Source organism: Ranitomeya variabilis, chromosome 6 (assembly GCF_051348905.1).
Source record: "Ranitomeya variabilis isolate aRanVar5 chromosome 6, aRanVar5.hap1, whole genome shotgun sequence".
NCBI classification, from domain to species: Eukaryota; Metazoa; Chordata; class Amphibia; order Anura; family Dendrobatidae; genus Ranitomeya; species Ranitomeya variabilis.
Window position 1 is genome coordinate 406,944,884 of NC_135237.1, and position 21,395 is coordinate 406,966,278.

The following is a 21,395-nucleotide window of genomic DNA, read 5'->3' on the forward strand; positions in this document are numbered from 1 at the left end:
AAAACAGAATTTAGCAAAGGAGGCCACGCTACCTAGAAAGAAAAGACAGGAAAGAGTACTGTGCGGTCAGTATAAAAAATACTACAAAATCCACCACAGAGAATACAAAAATCTCCACACCTAACTAAAGGCATGGAGGGTAACTCTGTGACTCCAGAGCTTCCAACTTGGCTGAATAAATCTTAACACAGACAAAGCTGGACAAGAAAAAAACATAGCAATTCACAGAACTATTAAGTCCAGCGCATGTGGACTGCAAAAACAGAGCCAGGACTTATCTTTGATGATTTGGACAATCCAGAAGGAGAAACCAAACAGAGATGTGGATCCCTAGAAAACAATGGACAACTGGCACTCAATAAAGGAAGGAGCCAGACTAAATAGCCCCGTCCAAAGTGGAAGCAGCTGATGACTGTTGTGAAGGACAAACAGCAGCACTACCACTTATAACCACCGGAGGGAGCCTAAGAGCAGAACCCACAACAGAATTCACAACATTTACCACCAGATATGGGGTTATCAGTGTACTCAGGAGAAACTGCACAATTTGTATGGTCCATTTTCTCATGATGCCCTTTTGAAAATGCAAAATTTGGGTCTAAAGCAACAATTTTGTGGGCAGAAGTAAAATTTTACTTTTTTCCTTCCGAAGGGTTAATAAAGTTATAGCATGCTATTTTGAGCACTTTGTGGGTGCAGTTTTTAAAATGGTGCCACTTTGTGGTATTTTCTGTCATATGAGCCCTCATAGTCACTTCAAATGTGAGGTGGTCCCTAACAAAATTGGCTTTGTAAATTTTGTTGGAAAAACAAGAAATCGCTGGTCAACTTTGAACCCTTGTAACTTCCTAACAAAAAAAATTATGTTTCAAAAAGGATTGACTATTTTGTGTGACATAACTCTCTGGTTTAAGGGCACAAAAAATTACTGGTAAATGTGAAAATTTTTGCCAAAATTTCAATAATATCACAAATAAACACAAAAATTATCAATCTAAATTTACCACTAACGTAAAGTACAACATGTCATAAAAAACAGTCTCAGGCTGCCGTCACACTAGCAGTATTTGGTCAGTATTTTACATCAGTATTTGTAAGCCAAAACCAGGAGTGGAACAATTAGAGGAAAAGTATAATAGAAACATATGCACCACTTCTGCATTTATCACCCACTCCTGGTTTTGGCTTGCAAATACTGATGTAAAATACTGACCAAATACCGATAGTGTGACGGCAGCCTTAGAATAACTGGGATCCGTTGAAGCGTTCCAGAGTTATCTAATATATAAAGCTGAATGTGTGTGTATGTATGTGTGTATGTCCGGGATTGGCATCTGCACCGTCGCAGCTACAGCCACAAAATTTTGCACAGTCACACGTCTGGACCCCGAGAGCGTCATAAGCTATGTTGTGAGGCAAAATTTTAACCCCGCACTTTCCAATTCACCAAACAATTTTGCCCCTATCTACATAATGGGGAAAAAGTGAAAGGAAAAGTGTTGGAGGCAAATTGACAGCTGCCAGATGTGAACAAGGGGGGCTTAAAGAATGAGAGCGATGGTGCGAAAGAGTATATACCATACAGTTGCTAAGGTGGGGCCCCGACATGGGATACTCACCACACGAGGGGATATGACCACACACACAAAATGTGCCACACACTACCACGTGCTTGAACACATATATCACCCTCAGCACACATTTCACCACACATACACCAACCTCGCTACATAAAAGTCGAAACACAAAAGTCACCGCTCAAAACTCGCCACGTGCAAAACTCGCCACATGCAAAACTAGGCTCATGCAAAACTCGCCACACGTGCAAAACTCACCTCATGGAAAACTCGCCACACGCAAAACTTGCACACGTGGAAAAATTGCCACATGCACAAAAGTTGCAACACATGCAAAAGTTGCCTCACACAAAACTTGCACATACTCAAAACGCACCACACATAAAACTCGCCAAGCACAAAACTCGCCATGCGCAAAACTTGCTGCACACAACTTGCTACACTAACCTGTCACATGCAACTCGACACACAAAAAGTTGCTACACGCATGTCGCCACACAAAACTCATCTCACAAAAGTCGCTACATGCATGTCTCCACACGCAACTCAACACACACAACTTGACACATGAAACTCGCCCTAAAACACACACAAGTCTGGTATTATCCTTCAAAAATAAAAATCTGATTAATAAGCAGACAAACTACAAGAGCAACAAATGTACCATATAGGAAATACGGCAGCTGTCAGTCACATGACCTGTCCATTATGTGTATGTGTGAGCTAATATATACTGCCAGGGGGGAGGGCTTCCTGTTGGCTGGGGATTTATCAGGCTGCCAATTTAGCTTACAAATACTGAGGTAAAAATACTGACCAAATAACGTGTGAACGAGGTCTAATACAGGAGGAGATGACACACAGGTATATACTATATACAGGAGATGACATACAGGTACATATTATATACAGGGGAGATGACACACAGATATATACAGGAGATGACTTACAGGTACATACTATATACAGTGGAGATGACACACAGGTATATACTATATACAGGAGGAGATGACTTACAGGTATATACTATTACAGGAGGAGATGACATACAGGTATGTACTATATACAGGAGGAGATGACACACAGGTATATACTATATACAGGAGGAGATGATATACAGGTATATACTATATAAAAGAGATGACACATAGGTATATAGAGGAGATGACATACAGCAGGTATATACTATATACAGGGGAGATGACATACAGGTATATACTATATACAGGAGATTACATACAGGTATATACTATATATAGGAGATGACATACAGGTATATACTATATACAGAAGAGATGACATACAGGTATATACTATATACAGGAGATGACACATAGGTATGTACAATATACAGGAGATGACATACAGCAGGTATATACTATTTACAGGGGAGATGACATACAGGTATATACTATATACAGGAGATGACATACAGGTGTATACTATATATAAGGGAGATGACAAACATGTACAGTATATACTGAGGGGAAAATGAGAGGTGTGAGGTGAAAATGAGAGGTGTGAGGTGAAAATGAAAAGGTGTGAGTGCAAAATGAGAGGAGTGAGGGAAAATAGTGGAGTGATCGGAAAATGACAGATGTGAGGTCGAAATAACAAGTGTTAGGGGGGGAATGAGAGGAGTGAGGGGGAAAATAAGAGGAGTGAGGGGGAAAATGAGAGGTGTGAGGGAGAAAATGAGAGATGTGAGGGGGAAAATGAAAGATGTGAGGGGGAAAATGAGAGACGTGATGGGAAAATAAGAGAACTGAGGTGCTATAACTAACCACAGATATTTACTATGCCCAGGCAACGCCGGGCTCTTCAGCTAGTTTTTACATAAAGTGACAGTGGTCAGAATTATAGAATTTGTCTATATAGGAAGATGAAAACAGGCTGGGGGTAAAGGGGTGGTTAAAAGCATCATGGACCCCCGATTCATCAAGGCTAGAGGTTTTCAAACTGCTTTTTGAGGGAGTGTAATGGAGTCAGACGCTCCTGATGCATGCTTAACGATTTTGGCGTGCTTGTAGTGTCGTGCTCCTTCGTGTGCGCCTCCCCAGGAATCTTATTTGTCATAAACTGGAGTAAGATTTATGATGTGTTGAACATTGTCACTTGTTATAAATGTAACGAGCAGGGGTTTCAATGCCCCCACCCACCGTCAGAGCTAGGCAAAAATGGTGCGAGACCACCAAAAATTGCAAAACTTTACCACAATTTTAGGCTACGTTCACATTGCGTTTTTTTTTTCAACAAAACCTGCTGTCTTGGCAGAAAAGAAGCCGATTACAAAAAGTAAGTTTTGCTGTGGTTTTATTGTCTCCTGTGCAAGATTAGTGCCCCCCCAAAAAATATGAAGCAGCTTCCTTGGTTGTTTGCACAAAACCTGATACCTGTGTCTTTGCACTTGCTCACTGCTTTCTATGGGTGAAAAAATGTTGCAAAAATGCTGAATGAAGTGACATGATGGGAGTTTTAAAAAACGTAGTTTTCCAATTCAGTCAGGAAAAAACCCACAAGTGTGTGCATGAGATTTCTGATATCTCTTTGCTGGTACTATAAAACACAGCTTCTAATGTGAATAAAAAACCTGTAGCAAAAACGCAACGTGCAGACGTTCAGTATTTGGTCAGTATTTTACCTCAGTATTTGTAAGGCTACTTTCACATTTCCGTCGGTAGTCGCCCGTCACAAAGCGTCGGCGCGACGTACCGACAGAAGTGTGTCCTTTCACATTTCCGTCTACAGTCCCGCGGAGGAAAGAGAGAGAGATTTCCTGCCGGGCATGTGCAGATGGAAAAACAGGATACAACGCACAGAAAAACGTTCCCTTGAATGTTTTTTCCAGACGACGGGCCGCCAAAATCCGACGAAACGTGTGGCCATACGTCGCGATCCGTCACTAATGTCTATGGGAAAAAAACGTATCCTGCGGGCAAATTTGCAGGATGCGTTTTTTTCCCAATTGACGCATTGTGACAGATTCTAAACAACGTGTGAAAATAGCCTTAGCCAAAAGCAGGAGAGGAGCTATCAGAGGAAAAGTATAATAAATACAGAAGTTGTGACGTGCCTCTATCACCCACTTCTGGCTTTGGCTTCAACTACTGAGGTAAAATACTGAGTGTGTGAATGTGGCCCTATATTGTATCACATCTTTGTGACTTGAACGCCTTTTACACCAAAATTGTGCTTGAATTAGGGCCATGGTGTGCACAAAATCCATTCCAAAAACCACGTGAAAAATCTCAGTGTGAATATGGCCTTGGGATTCAAACGTTAAGGTCTCTCAAAAAAAAACGCATGTAAAAGTTAAACTAAAAAAAGGTGCGTTTCCAGAACACGGCCCAGGCCAGAGGCAGTGAAGCCCGGGCACACATAAGGCCTGGCCGGACACCGGCTGGTGGTGACCCCTGAGGAGTAGGAGGTGGCGGTGGCGGCGGCGGCGTAGTGTGGTGTGAGGTGTGTGCTCAGGAAGGGGAGGCGCGGAGTGCGCCAACAGGAAGAGGTGGCCGCTGTGTCCGGATGAGCTGGGTGATGTGTGTGTGACCGGGCAGGCGCCACAGCCGGGACACAGCGCGGACAGCCGTCATCCAGCTCACACTCCCCGTATCGCGCTACCGGGTGACAGGCGGACACGGGGAAGCTGCAGACTCCATGTAGCAGCGCGGCCCGGGGCACAAGATGGCGGGTGAGAGGTGCAGGGTGTCATGTGCTGCAGGAGTGTGCCCGGGTGCAGGGCATGGAAGTGCGGGCAGTGGCGGCTGCTGGGCGCTGCGTGCCGTGCCGTGTACAGGATGGCTGCTGCTGGCTGTGAGGAAGTTGGGATGGTGGCCGGGGTTATGTCATACACTCTTGTATCGTGCCCGGCTGTAGGTGATGCCAGTGTGGCGCCCTCCTGTATTGTGCCCGGCTGTGGGTGATGCCAGTGTGGCGCCCTCCTGTATTGTGCCCGGCTGTGGGTGATGCCAGTGTGGCGCCCTCCTGTATTGTGCCCGGCTGTGGGTGATGCCAGTGTGGCGCCCTCCTGTATTGTGCCCGGCTGTGGGTGATGCCAGTGTTGCACCCTCCTGTATTGTGCCCGGCTGTGGGTGATGCCAGTGTGGCGCCCTCCTGTATTGTGCCCGGCTGTGGGTGATGCCAGTGTGGCGCCCTCCTGTATTGTGCCCGGCTGTGGGTGATGCCAGTGTGGCGCCCTCCTGTATTGTGCCCGGCTGTGGGTGATGCCAGTGTGGCGCCCTCCTGTATTGTACCCGGCTGTGGGTGATGCCAGTGTGGCGCCCTCCTGTATTGTGCCCGGCTGTGGGTGATGCCAGTGTGGCGCCCTCCTGTATTGTGCCCGGCTGTGGGTGATGCCAGTGTGGCGCCCTCCTGTATTGTGCCCGGCTGTGGGTGATGCCAGTGTGGCGCCCTCCTGTATTGTGCCCGGCTGTGGGTGATGCCAGTGTGGCGCCCTCCTGTATTGTGCCCGGCTGTGGATGATGCCAGTGTGGCGCCCTCCTGTATTGTGCCCGGCTGTGGATGATGCCAGTGTGGCGCCCTCCTGTATTGTGCCCGGCTGTGGGTGATGCCAGTGTGGCGCCCTCCTGTATTGTGTCCGGCTGTGGGTGATGCCAGTGTGGCGCCCTCCTGTATTGTGCCCGGCTGTGGGTGATGCCAGTGTGGCGCCCTCCTGTATTGTGCCTGGCTGTGGGTGATGCCAGTGTGGCGCCCTCCTGTATTGTGCCCGGCTGTGAGTGATGCCAGTGTGGCGCCCTCCTGTATTGTGCCCGGCTGTGGGTGATGCCAGTGTGGCGCCCTCCTGTATAGTGTCCAACTGTGGGTGATGCCAGTGTTGCACCCTCCTGTATTGTGCCCGGCTGTGGGTGATGCCAGTGTTGCACCCTCCTGTATTGTGCCCGGCTGTGGGTGATGTTAGTGTGGCGCCCCCTGTATTGTGCCCGGCTGTGGGTGATGCCAGTGTTGCACCCTCCTGTATTGTGCCCGGCTGTGGGTGATGCCAGTGTGGCGCCCTCCTGTATTGTGCCTGGCTGTGGGTGATGCCAGTGTTGCACCCTCCTGTATCGTGCCCGGCTGTGGGTGATGCCAGTGTGGCACCCTCCTGTATTGTGCCCAGCTGTGGGTGATGCCAGTGTGGCGCCCCCTGTACTGTGCCCGGCTGTGGGTGATGCCAGTGTTGCACCCTCCTGTATTGTGCCCGGCTGTGGGTGATGCCAATGTGGCGCCCCCTGTATTGTGCCCGGCTGTGGGTGATGCCAGTGTGGCGCCCTCCTGTATTGTGCCCGGCTGTGGGTGATGCCAGTGTTGCGCCCTCCTGTTGGCACAAGCCTGTCACTGCTCCTGTAATAGGACATGCCAGTTCTCTCGGACAGGAGGGCACAAGCCTAGTGCTCTATCAGAAGGCCAGGTCCTCCCTATGTATTGGTGAACCCCTGCCCCCTCCAGGTTTTTTCTTGTCCGGCCATCACCCAGGAGACCATTGGTGCCCCTTGTGACCAGTGGCTCCCAGCTCATGGTGGCCTGTCCCTTGGATATGCTCCACATCTTACTGAAGAGCAGTTTAATGTCAGGGATCCCATGACCGCTCCTTACTTTGGGTGATCAGGGCATCTGCCTGTGCCCGCTGGCTGCTCCTATGTTATTGGTCGCAGTCTTATGCCCTGTATTCTTTGAGATGGTAGATTGTTGTGCCCAGATTGGACAAATATTGTTGATCTGCATTTTCCTGTCCCTTGTCCCCCCTAGATGTAATACATTGAGCACCACTGATTCTGGCATGTGGGCAGATCTACTACCCCTCGTGGGTGGTAGTGTCCCGTGTCAGATGTGCAGGGTGACCACTGCGGAGAGAACACTCATGGCTGCCATGTTTGCTTCCCTGCCGCTTTCCACAGTGACGGAAGCGGATAGGATGTGTCTGCGAGGGGGGACGGATCAACTTGTCTGTCAAGTTCAGTGGAAATATTCTGTGTCATCTGTTAATGACCGTCCTGTCCATTACTTTCTCCTGTGACTACAATCCACAGCTTTCTGCAGGGCGCCCACATTGGGTTGGGATCCCATTCAATGGTACACTCAGATTGGCCACATTCACTGGCAGCAATCAGCAATTGTTAGGGATTAAAACTCAACAGATTTCAGAAAGTTACAGAACTTTATAGAGGGGTGGGCTTTTTGGATGACGCTGAAATCGTCTCTATAATGTGCCCAATATTGGTATCAGGTTGGGGTTCCACAATTCAAAGTTGTCACCAATCCATAGGACAGAGAACTTCACGACCACATGCCCACCTCCACTGCATTCCCTGGAGACGGACCACATGCTTGGCGACGCTAGGGGTCCCAGACATCAGAACCATGTCCTATCAATAGGTGTTAACTTTCAGTTGTAAGAATACCCCTTTATCGTCTATCTATAGGACAGGGGTACCCTCTGCAATGCCAAGAATCGGCTCTTTCTCGCTAGAATGCAGCACAGGTGCCCATGTGGTTGGACCCCCGGCAATCAGTAAGTTCTCCTTGTCCTATGGATTGGTGATTAATGTTCAGTTTTGGGAATAACCCTTTTAACACTTGTGATGCTTTCGGTGGTGTAGTCTGCTGGCCGAATCTACAGTGGTGGCGCTCTATCAGTCCGTGGATTCTCTTCAGCATTACTAGGCGGCATGTTGTATGCTGCAATATGGAAGACATGATGCACATATGTGCAGATCCTCTCATTCTCATCCCGGTTGGAAACACAAATTCCAGTTCTCTTCCTCACTTATCCCTCCACACCAGTAGTTTTCTCATGAGTAACCCACACATGTTTCTGTTTGCAGTACTCTGCAGCACGCCGTCCCTGTTCTCCTCTCTATCCCTCAGGATATCGGCATGACTTACAGTAATTATATCTGTGTTTCTCGTAGATTTGTCGCTGCTGCAGGATGATGTTCAGGAAGAAATAGATGGATGTAAGTTTCATTTTCGTGTATAGTTTACTATCTGCTTATCTCTCAATGTGAAACGCCCTCTTTCATGTCATGACTTCATTTGATGTATGAATATGCTCCTGTACAGTCAGACACGGCCATTACACAGTGCACAGCAGCGGCACATTTATAACAATATCTCAGCACAATTTATTCTTTTTTTTTTTTTTTTACCCATTATAATCAGTTCATTAAAATATATATATATAGTTTTGGTTTGCATTTTTCTCAGCAGCAGGTCATCCTGTGTATAGGACTTGCACTGCAGAGAACAGTGGCAGCCTATGTGTACTGAGCAATCCATTACTGATCGCTCTGAGTGCATGATAGTATGCGGTCTGCCAGTTTGGACAGGCTGGTAAACTATCACTAAATTGTAAGACCGAGATTGATGGATATGGAAATCACAGAATCGACATGTTAATGATATGAAATTGGACACAAAATTTATTCAGCATTGAATACAAGCGCCATACACACAAACAAGGCCACTTTCCCACCTTGGCTGCTATCAATGAGGTTATTAATGGTTGTTTGAGGAATCGCAAACTGTCAAGATCTGCTGCTTCCTGCTCTCACTTCAATTATTCCAGATGAGCTCAATGGGAGAAAAGTCTGGACGTGCTGCAGACCTTGGTAGCACATTTATGCCACCCAAACTGCTCACAGTAGCCTAAGGCTAGTTTCACACTAGCGTCGGGAACAACCCGTCGCTGCGCGTCGGGCCGACGTTCCCGACGCTAGTGTGGTCTCCGCCGCACAACGGGGGCAGCGGATGCATATTTCCCACGCATCCGCTGCCCCATTGTGATGTGCGGGGAAGTGCGGGGAGGTGGGGGCGGAGTTCCGACTGCGCATGCGCGGTCGGAAAAAGCGGACCGTCGGGAGCAAAAAACGTTACATGTAGCGTTTTTTTCTCCCGACGGTCCGCTACCATACGCCCAAGCGTCGCAAAACGGATTCACCGTTTGGAAATGCGTCGCAAATGCGTCGCTAATGTTACTCTATGACGAAACAACGTATCCAGCAAAAACTTTTGCTGGATGCGGCGTTTCGCAAAAACGACGCATTTGCGACGTATTGCAGTTAACGCTAGTGTGAAACTAGCCTAAGAAACATGGGACACGTTGGAGAAAAGGCTGTTCCTTGACCAAATTAATGTAACCGAACTGTTAGTGTAGGTGCACACAGTCAGTAAACACTGCGGGTTGGACATTGCGTACTTGCGCAGCGTCCAGATGTTACAGCATAGTGGATAGGATTTCAAGAAATCTCATGTCCACTGTGCGTGCACCGACGCCCGTGGCTTACTTGCGGAGACAGACATCTGGCATGTCTTTCCAGACTGCAGCATGCCTGTTTATCTTGCGGAGACGCGAGTCTCTGCCAAATAAATTAAACCTGTACAATGTATTGGACACGGTGAATCCACACGGTTCAGTCAACACATGCGGAATTGTCTGCGTTAAATTAACGGCAGCGCTTTGGACGTAGCAGACATGCACTGCATCCAAAGCTTTGCCAATTACTGAACGTGTGCACCTACCATTAGTGTACCTGGAATGTAGACTAGAGGAGTCCAGCTCCCTCTACTGTATTATGCCACCCCACACCATAATCCCGGGAGTAAGACCAGAGTGACGTTCCCTCCTTAATGGAACCTGACATCCGATGCATGCTGCCCAATTTACAGGCAACATGTATCAGACATTGCCTGCATCATCTCAGCCACGTGTATTTGACTCTGAAAAGTTTCAACATTTGAGAGACAAACATAGCATACGTTAAAAGCCATTGTAGTCTGAGCCATACCGTAGATTAGTCAGTCAGGCACATCTCTGGTGGCTTCTCAGTACTCGCTGACGTAGACTGACAGGTCTCTCTCTGTGTTTGTATAGGACGAGACCAGTCACTCATGGGGAGCAGGCATGTAGAAGCCAACAAGCAGGAGCCATCATGCAATCATCTTATGAGACGAACCAATTTTTGAGGTTTCATGTGTCAAAAAAATAAAAAAACAATTTGCTTTTAATCTGGCTTTTATGCCCCTTCCACATGCCACACTTTAGATTTGTGTTAGAAAATTTGATAATTAGCTGATTTTAGCAAGATCTGCTACTTCCTCGATTTGCATAACTTTACAGATTGCCTTTCTTTGTGTTGCAAGCTCAATGTTAAAGCGGAACTGATTATAATTGTTCAGTTTACACATTAAGATTAGTGATGAGCAAACGTGCCTGTATAAGGTGTTATCTGGGCATGCTCGGGTGCTAACCGAGTGACTTTGGTGTGCTTGAAAAATATGTTCGAGCCCTCCGTGCCTGCATGTATTTGTTAGGCAATCCCTGCTTGTGTTGTGGCTGTTGAACAGCCCCAAGACATGCAGGCGCGGGGACTCAAACATATTTTTCAAGCACACCAAAGTCACTCACTGAGCATGCTCAGGGGCTAACACCTTATCCGAGAACCTTCGCTCATCACTAGTTAAATTATGCAACTTTGCAATACTCTTGTCAGACAAATTTAGTTCTCTCCTGAATAAGGAAAAAGCTAGAGACGCAGACAGACATTCTGCAGTTCTGAGACGAAAATTACAGTTCTCCATAGGATTTCTAACACCAACTTCCATCTCCTATCTCAGTAATGGGAAAGTCTGTAGTCACTGAAGGCAATTTGCTCATGAATTTAAAATTTTGAGAATGAAAGATCAGTCCAGGAGGAGAACTGAGTAAATTTCTCTAATAAAAACGTATTGCTAAGTTTCTTATTTTCATGTGTACTGATTATTTCTGAAAAATAAAATGATTACTAGTTAAAATGAACCTGACAGATGACACCGGTTTCCCAATCCACAGGTAGCATGTATTGGACACTTGATGCATGGACTCGGCCATATATGTTTCTCTGAAAGCTGTTTCATTTCAGAGAAAGACATAGTTTACTAGCCATAGGAGACTGAGCCGCTTGGGAGACTAGTTGGACAGGCCTGTCCCCGGCAGCTTCTCCTCACTCACTCCTCTGTAGTGGCAGGCCTCTCCCTGCATGCTCGTATAGGGAGAGATCAGTCATACAACTGAAGCAACCGAGGGAAAGCTGCTGCTGGAAGTTGCAGTGACTAGCCTGCATGGAAGCCTGAATACACTGCCCATAGAAGGGAGGGAAAGGTATGGATTGTGGGGGGAGTGCAGGGCGTAGGTGCGGGATTCTGGGACCACCAGTACACGTTGTAGGGCAATGTGACGTGCATAGGAGGAGGTGGTATGTTAATGAAGACAGGAGGCACTGCACACACCGGAGCCTGGAACAAATCATTACCATACAGTAATAAAATAAGACGGCAAATATGAGGCATACAGGGAGGACTAGTGTCATATTTCTATTACCTGTATGCCCATATTAATAGGTCGTATACGTCCCGGGGGGGACAGATTCCCTTTACACCATGTTTTTTTCTTTTCATAGTCAAACATATCTGGCTGAAATCATGCAGCCTGCATCTGATACTTGCTGCCTGTGTGTTGTTTTTTTTTTTTTTGTTTGTTTGTTTGTTTTCTTTTGGTGCAACTCAAAAGGTCACTTCACCTGACAAAGGAGAGTTTTATTTGCCTGTGTAAACAGGTTGCCAACCACTACAAAATTATTGTGAAGTGTTCCTCGGGAAACCTGTTTGTGGTCGTTCAGTGTAAATGGACCTTTATGCTCTTAAAGGGATTGTATTAAGAATGCTGGTTATCATCTATCCACAGGAAGAGTAAGCCTTTGCCAGACACCTCTGTGACTGGCCTATCTTCCCTAAAAGCAAATGAACTGTGCATGTTAAAATCCAACAGTACAATCCTTGAAGTTTGCAGGTTCGTTCTTCAGACATTTATGGTTTTTGGCCTGCTTTATACTAATCAGAATTAATTTAACTTTTTTAATGTCCAGTTATCTTGCTAGCATATCATAGTATGGTCCTATTGACATCTCCCAATGTATATTTTAAAAGGAGATTGTGATTGTTGCCAAACAGTGGCATCTGTCGCCCATAATTTACATGGCTGTAATAAATCCCATGTAATCTATCTGATATTTTTCAGGGAAAATATACTTTGGAGATCCAGAAAGGGTCCATAACTTGACACTAAGAGACCCGTCAATTTCTTCTAGCAGCGCTAGGAAGAGCTATCCAGGAGCGGAGCAGGACTAGTTTGTGCTCCAATAATGGAACCAAAATCTTCAAAGTATATCCTCTCTGAAATGCCAGTGTTTCAATGCCTAAACCATGAACCGCAGCTAGATATATTCTCTGTGAGTGAATTGACAGTTCCCTTTAATAGATGGATTAAAGGCATTACTTGAATAATGTTACACTGATGCCATTGTAGTCAAAGGTTTCTGGGTGCCATTGTTGGGCATTCTTTTAAGGCATTTGTCACCTATAGGCTATAGTGCCATATGTTTAGCGACTACATCATGCAATGCTATTTAAAGGGAGCCGTGTTGTTCCCATATAACCTACAGCCACCACCTTTCAGCCCTGGTGTCTGCATCCTGGAATACTGTATATGTCTCCAAGCCGCCCTCGAAGCAAAAAAAAAAAACAAAGAAAACTTTTATTATACACTCCTATAGGGCGGTCTGGTTTGATAGGCACCACTGGTCTTGATCCATCACCTCTTCTCGCAGTCTCTGTCCTCCTTCTCTCCTACGTGTGGATGACACGTCCTACATCATCCGCTCACTGTCCGCCACCGTGCTCATGCGTAGGCGTATTTCTCTCTGCCCTGCTGAGAGCAGAGCAAAGTACTGTTCTGCACAAAGACAGGGAAAGACCAAAGAGCGCCAGCATATGCGCACTACAGCACTTTGCTCTGCTGTCAGCAGGACTGAGAGAAGTATGCCTGTGCAGGAGCATGTCGGGTAAGGCTTCTTTCAGACTTCCGTTGGTACGTGGCCGTCGGCGCGACGTACGTTGAAGTTTTTTAGCACAACGTGGGCAGCGGACGCAGTGTTTCAACGTGTCCGCTGCCCACTGTAAAGTCCCAGGGAGGAGGGGGTAGAGTTCCGGCCGCGCCTGTGCAGTTTAAAATGCAGGACCCGATGAACGGAAAAACGTTCCCTTGAACGTTTTTTTGATACGACGGCCCGCCAAATACAGGCGCATCCAGTGCACGACGTATGGAACGTGTGTCCATATGTCGCGATGCGTCGATAATACAAGTCTATGTGCAAAAAACGCATCCTGCGGGCAACTTTGCAGGATGCTTTTTTTACACAGAACGACGCATTGCGACGTTTTGTAAAAGACGGAAGTGTGAAAGTAGCCTAACACTGGATGATGTCTGACTTGTTGGCCACACAAAGCAGAGGAGGAGGACGGCAAATGCAAGAAGGAAGGAGTCGCCAGATCAAGACCAGTAATGCCAAGTTGACCAGACCGCCCTTAGGCCGGCGCCACACTCAGCGTATGAAAATACGGTCTGTATTTTACGGCCGTAATACACAGAAATGTTCCCAAAATAGTGATCCCTATGTCATCCGTAGGCAGGGTGTGGCAGCGTATTTTGCGCATGGCATCCTCCGTATGTAATCCGTGTATATATATATATATATATATATATATATATATATATATATATATATATATATATATATATATATTATAATATATATATCCGTATTTATATTTAAATCAGCGCTAGATATCCTAAAAGCCGGCAATTCAATTGCCGGCTATTCATTTCTCCTTCACAAACCCGACAGGATATGAGACATGGTTTACATACAGTAAACCATCTCATATCCCTTTTTTTTGCATATTCCACACTACTAATGTTAGTAGTGTGTATGTGCAAAATTTGGGCGCTGTAGCTTGTAACATAAAGGGTTAAATCGTGGCAAAAATTGGTGTGGGCTCCCGCGCAATTTTCTCCGCCAGAGTGGTAAAGCCAGTGACTGAGGGCAGATATTAATAGCCTAGAGAGGGTCCATGGTTATTGGCCCCCCTTGGCTAAAAACATCTGCCCCCAGCCACCCCAGAAAAGGCACATCTGGAAGATGCGCCTATTCTGGCACTTGGCCTCTCTTCCCATTCCCGTGTGGTGGTGGGATATGGGGTAATGAAGGGTTAATGTCACCTTGCTATTGTAAGGTGACATTAAGCCAGATTAGTAATGGAGAGGCGTCAATTATGACACCTATCCATTATTAATCCAATAGTACAAAATGGTTAATAAAACACACACACATTATTTAAAAGTATTTTAATGAAAAAAAATGCACAGGGTGTTTTAATATTTTATTATACTGGTAATCCACCTGTTATGCGTATTTTACGGATGTATTTTCTGCGCTCATACGTCCGTAAAACTCACTAGTGTGACGCCGGCCTTAAGTGGAGTACAATAATGGATCTTTTTGTTTTGCAGCGTGGCTTAAGGCCCCGTCACACATAGCGAGATCGCTAGCGAGATCGCTGCTGAGTCACAAGTTTTGTGACGCAACAGCGACCTCAGTAGCAATGTCGCTATGTGTGACACGTACCAACGATCAGGCCCCTGCTGCGAGATCGCTGGTCGTGTCGGAACGGCCTGGGCCGTTTTTTGATCGTTGAGGTCCCGCTGACATCGCTGAATCGGTGTGTGTGTGACACCGATCCAGCGATGTCTTCACTGGTAACCAGGGTAAACATCGGGTTACTAAGCGCAGGGCCGCGCTTAGTAACCCGATGTTTACCCTGGTTACCAAAAAAAAACAAACAGTACATACTCACCATCTGATGTCCGTCAGGTCCCTTGCCGTCTGCTTCCCACACTGACTGAGCGCCGCAAAGTGAAAGTGAAAGTACAGCACAGCGGTGACGTCACCACTGCGCTCTGCTCTCACTGTACGGCGGCGCTTAGTAACCCGATGTTTACCCTGGTTACCCGGGTGCTGCAGGGGGACTTCGGCATCGTTGAAGACAGTTTCAACGATGCCGAAGTCGTTTCCCTGATCGTTGGTCGCTGGAGAGAGCTGTCTGTGTGACAGCTCCCCAGCGACCACACAGCGACAAAACGTCGACGCTGCAGCGATCAGCATCGTTGTCTGTATCGCTGCAGCGTCGCTGTGTGTGACGGGGCCTTTAGACTTCTATTCCAGAATGCTGTAACACAGGGCTGAAAGATGGTGGCCGTAGGTTATATCGGAAAAACCTGATGACAGGTTTCCTTTTTAAAAGCTCTTGACTATACCATACAGAATAGATATTCGTATAAGATTACAGCCGGCTGTACACATTAGATGTTGACCTAAGGGTATGTGCACACGTTCAGGATTTCTTGCAGAAATTTCCTGAAGAAAACCGGAAATTTTCTGCAAGAAATCCGCATATTTTTTTTTTGCGTTTTTTTTCCGTTTTTTTCGCGTTTTTTTTGCATTCTGCAAGCGTAATTAGCTTGCAGAATGCTAAAGTTTTCCAAGCGATCTGTAGCATCGCTTGGAAAACTGACTGACAGGTTGGTCACACTTGTCAAACATAGCGTTTGACTAGTGTGACCAACTTTTTACTATAGATGCAGCTTATGCAGCATCTATAGTAAAAGATAGAATGTTTAAAAATAATAAAAAAAATAAAAAAATGCTTATACTCACCCAGACATCTCCTCACCGGCGTCCGGCTCCTCTTCCTATAGCTGGTCTGTGCGCACAGGACCTTCCGTGACGTCACGGTCACGTGAGCGGTCACATGACCGCTCACGACCAATCACAGGACAGTGACGTCATCGGCAGGTCTTTCGCCGCACACCAGCTACAGGAACCGAACGGCAGCGTGCAGTGGAGGCGGGAAGACATCGAGGGTGAGTATAGGACTGTTTTTTATTTTAATTCTTATTTTTTGACCACTTATATGGTGCCCAGTGCGTGGAGGAGAGTCTCCTCTCCTCCACCCTGGGTACCAACCGCACATAATCTGCTTACTTCCCGCATGGTGTGCACAGCCCCGTGCGGGAAGTAAGCAGATCAATGGACCCCTAGGTGTGCGGAATCCCCTGCAATTCCGCATTTTAATGAACAAGTTGCTTTTTTTTCCGCGATGCGATTTTTTCGCGGAAAAAAAGGCTACATTTGCACAAAAAATGCGGAATACACTTAAAATAATAGGAGGCATATGTAAGCGTTTTTCTCTAGTCACCTTCCACGACGGCATACGGCATACGGCATATGGAGGTTGCCTCTTTGCCCTAATGGGGAACAGGAAATGGAGAGGTTAAAAGGCCCTCCCACCTCCCTCTCACCAGTGTCTTTTCCTGTTCCCCATGGGACAGGAGAGGTTTACTTCATATGCAGTGGTGGCCGGTGACTGCTGCATCTTACAAGCGTCGGCTTGTGTGTAACCGGGCAGCATGGGGTCGTATCTTACCTCCCCTCCTATGCTGCTCCCGTCGCGCCGCGCTGCGGTGTCCTCGGGACCTGTGCCTAGCCTTCCCGCGCCCCCGTGAGGGCAAAGCAGGCTAGTGTTTCTGACCGGAGTCCTCCTGGAGCTCTCCGGTCTCCTTCCCCTCCACACACGCTGCTGGCAACCCGGAAGTGATCGCGCGCGTCACTTCCGGTCCTTTCTGCGCTCCCTGGAGGCACTTCCGCCGGCGGTGTCTCGTGCAGGACGGCGTCCTCCACGCTGGACTATGGAGGGGAAGAGGTGATCGCTGGGGGCAGGTGCATTCCACCGTGTATAAAACCTGCCAGAAAACGTCGCAGGTAAGACTGTTCCTGTCATGGAGAGCGGTACCTGCCCTGCGCTTGCAGAGCCCAGCGCTGCCCCTGCCACAGTAAGTGCCGCAGGGACAGGGGTCCTTAGGTAGTAACTTTGGGGTATCCTTGGTCACTCTCTCTCTCCCCTCTCATTGCAGGGAGAAAGGTCTACCCCCAAAACTACTGTTAAAAAGAAGTGTGCCATCTGTACCATTAAGCTGCCACCTTCATGGGAGAAAAAACTCTGCAGGACCTGTACTGACAAAGTTGTCAGGGCAGAGCAACCTTCTTTACTAGAGGAAATCCGATCCCTGGTCAAGCAAGAGGTGCAATCCTCCCTAGCAGCCTTTACCCCTCCACCCCCTCCGCCACCCCCTCCGCACTCTCCAGCCAAAAAAAGGAAGATCCAGGAAGAGGATTCTGAATCTGAGTCAGACCTCTCTTATGCCTCATCCTCAGGTCGTCAGGAGGAATCTGCATCCTCTATTACATCTGAGGCCAGAAAATATCTCTTTTCTTCTGACTGGATTGAGGACTTAGTAGCCGCAGTACGCAGTACTATGGGGCTGGAGGAGGAACCAGAACCCCAGTCCATACAGGACCAGATGTTTGGTGGCATAACTAAGGGTAAACGGGTGGGGTTTCCAATCCACCAGAATATTTCCGATATGATTGACCAAGAGTGGGAATTACCTGAAAAGCGCCTCAGTACTCCATCCGAGATGAAGCGTAGATTCCCCTTAGAAGGCGAAATGACCAAATGGGATGTCCCTAAAGTGGACTCTCAGGTGGCAAGAGTGGCTAAAAGAACGGCTCTTCCATTTGAGGACTCGTCACAATTAAAGGATCCGATGGACAGGAAGATAGAGAGTCTATTAAAAAAATCATGGGAGACCTCCTCGGTAGCCCTCAAAGCTAATATCGCATCAACATGCGTGGCTAGAGCTCTATTCCGCTGGATAGGTGAACTGGAGTCTCACATATCCCAGGGCACTTCAAGAGCTGAGTTGTTAGACTCCCTTCCTAGTCTCCTTAGAGCCACAGGTTTCCTAGCAGATTCTTCCATGGAAACGATCAGAATTGCTGCAAGGTCGTTAGTACAGACTAACTCGGCCAGAAGGGCGCTGTGGTTAAAAATGTGGTCTGGTGATATCACCTCCAAAGCCAAGTTATGCGCCATACCATTTAAAGGTAACTACGTCTTCGGGCCTTCTCTTGATGACATCTTGGAGAAAGCAACCGATAAAAAGAAAGCCCTCCCAGAACAAAAAACTCCCAAAAAGAAGTTTTTTCGTCCCTTTCAGTCCCAATCCTCTCAGAGAGGGAAAGGCAAGTCCGGGAGGTGGAGTTACCCGAAGGGAGGGGGGAGAAACATCCTCATCCCTCAGCAACAGCAGCAGCAGTCTCAACAGGAGAAACGGTGACTTCGATCCAGTGGGGGGGAGACTTTCAAATTTTTACTCCCAGTGGCAAAACATCACCTCTTGCCCCTGGATCCTCAATATCATCAAAGAGGGTCTCCTAATAGAATTCATTTCCTCCCCCCCACGGGGTCTAAAAGTCACCTCCCTACCCTCCCTGAAAGATCAGTCAAAATTGGCGTCCGGTCTCAGAGCCCTAAAGATGTCAGGTGCGATATCCCAGATACCGGAATCGGAGAGGGATCACGGCCACTACTCTCGCTTATTCCTGGTTCCCAAGCCATCGGGCGAGTCCCGGGTCATTATAAATCTAAAGAATCTCAATCGGCATATAAAGTACCGAAGATTCAAGATGGAATCAGTGAAGAATGCCATCCCCTTGATAGGTCCACACTACTTCATGGCCACTCTCGATCTGAAAGATGCCTACTTTCACATCCCTATTCACCAAAGACATCGCCAATACCTCAAATTCGCTGTACAGAGAGGGCGTCTGATAGAGCACTATCAATTCAACGTCCTCCCATTTGGAATTTCCTCGGCTCCAAGAGTATTTTCCAAAATAATGGGGGAGGTAGTCTCCTTTATCCGGAAGCAAGGCGTCTGTATAGTACCGTACCTAGACGACCTTCTGATAATAGCTCCTTCCAAACAGGCCCTGGAGTCCCATGTATCCAAGACTCTCGAAATCCTGACATCTCTTGGATGGGTGCCGAATCTGGAAAAATCTCACCTACGACCCTCCAAATGCAGGAAATTCCTGGGAGTTCTCCTGGACTCGGCAAAACAAATGTCCTTCCTCCCAGTGGAACACCGTCAAACCCTTTTATCAAAGGTCAAAACGTTCAGGGACACCAGATCCCCTACAGTCAGAGTAGGCATGTCTCTTGTGGGCTCGATGACAGCCTGCATTCAATCGGTACCATGGGCCCAAGCCCATTCCAGAATTCTTCAGGCACATATCTTGCAGAATTGGGACGGTCATCCCAATTCTTTAAACAAGAGGTTGTACACACCAGGTCGTGTCAAGGCCTCCCTGGCTTGGTGGATGTCCCCAAAAAATCTACAAAAAGGGGTCAGCTGGACGCAAGTCCCACTGACCACAGTAACAACGGACGCCAGCCAGAGAGGCTGGGGGGCCATGATAAATCACACCCCTTTCCAAGGTCTCTGGGACCAGTCAACAAGCAAGAAATCTTCCAACTACAGAGAGCTAAAAGCTGTAGAAGAAGCCCTACTAGTAGGAGGTCATCTGATCAAGGGACATCACGTTCGGATATATTCGGACAATGTGACCACGGTGGCCCACATCAGACATCAGGGCAGTTCAAAAAACAATTCCCTGAAGAATATATCTGCCCGGATATGCTCCTGGGCAGAAAGACATCTCTTATCTCTGACAGCGGTTCACCTGAAAGGCTCGTCCAACATTCAGGCAGACTATCTAAGTCGCCAAGACATACATCCGGGGGAATGGTGCCTGAGCAACCGAAGCTTCGAGATGCTGGTGAACAAATGGGGTCTCCCAGAAATCGACCTCTTTGCATCCAGCCGAAATGCGAAAGTCGAAGCATTCTTCTCTCTGAACCCCAGGGACGGTTCCAAAGGAGTGGATGCACTGGTCCAGAAGTGGAATTTCCGACTGGCTTATGCGTTTCCACCAATCCCAATACTGGCGAAAGTCTTACAGAAAGTGCGAGAAGAACAAACGCCTACCATATTGGTAGCTCCACTGTGGCCCAAGAGGAGTTGGTACAACCTGATAGTGGACCTTCAGGTGGATGGGCCGCTCCACTTTCCAATAGAAGAAGACCTTCTTTCTCAAGGACCAATCCATCTCCTAGATGCCCACAAGTGGAATCTGGCGGCATGGCTACTGAAGCCCAAATATTAAGAGCCAGAGGACTATCAGAAGCAGTGGTTTCCACACTTCAAAAATCTAGGAAACCTGTAACCATTGCAATATATAATAAAATCTGGAAGAAATTCTCATCCTTCTGTCTTCCTGAGGTGCCGGATCCCTTCAACCCGAATATTTCAAAAATTCTAGACTTTTTGCAAAAGGGCTTAGAAATAGGCCTCAGGCCTAGCACCTTAAAAGTCCAGGTGTCCGCCCTCAGTTCAATATTTGATCAGGATCTGGCAAATCATCGCTGGATCAAGAGATTCATGATATCAGCTTCCAGAATGAACCCTAAGAAGCAAATAACAGTACCACTGTGGAATCTCAACCTAGTATTACAGGGGCTCACAGGTCCCCCCTTCGAACCATTATCCTCCTGCTCCCAGAAAAACCTAATCTACAAAACAATTTTTCTAGTGGCTATTACATCAGCAAGGAGGGTGGGAGAATTACAAGCTCTCTCAATAAGAGAACCATACCTAACCATTCGAGATGACTCTATAGTACTGCGCCTAGACCCTTCCTTTCTTCCAAAGGTCGTATCGGACTTCCACCGCTCCCAGGAAATTATTCTACCTTCTTTTTGCCAAAATCCTGCAAATTCCAAAGAAGAGAGATTCCATATGCTGGATGTCAGGCGCACTGTATTGTTTTACTTAGAACAAACCAGTTCTTACAGAATTGACCACAACCTATTTATCCATCCATCAGGACAAAATAAGGGAAAAAAGGTAGCCAAAAGTACTATTGCCAACTGGATAAAGAAAGCAATAGCGGAAGCATACCTTGCTCAAGACAAAACTCCTCCAGT

At 47.2% G+C, this 21,395-nt stretch overlaps 1 protein-coding gene across 9 annotated transcripts in view; it reads left to right on the plus strand.

Annotated features, from left to right (window-relative positions):
• Positions 1–4,944: 4,944 nt before the first annotated feature.
• Positions 4,945–21,395, plus strand: part of PPP4R1 (protein phosphatase 4 regulatory subunit 1) — an 82,083-nt gene continuing 65,632 nt past the window's right edge. For 2 of the 9 annotated variants that reach the window (XM_077270199.1, XM_077270204.1), the window contains exons 1-2: positions 4,945–5,039; positions 8,486–8,530. Coding sequence is in view for 4 of the 9 variants with exons in the window: in XM_077270196.1 (XP_077126311.1) it covers positions 5,262–5,268; positions 8,486–8,530 (52 nt within the window). In the remaining 5 variants the exon portion in view is untranslated. The other 7 variants (XM_077270196.1, XM_077270203.1, XM_077270200.1 and 4 more) reach the window with 5 other exon arrangements.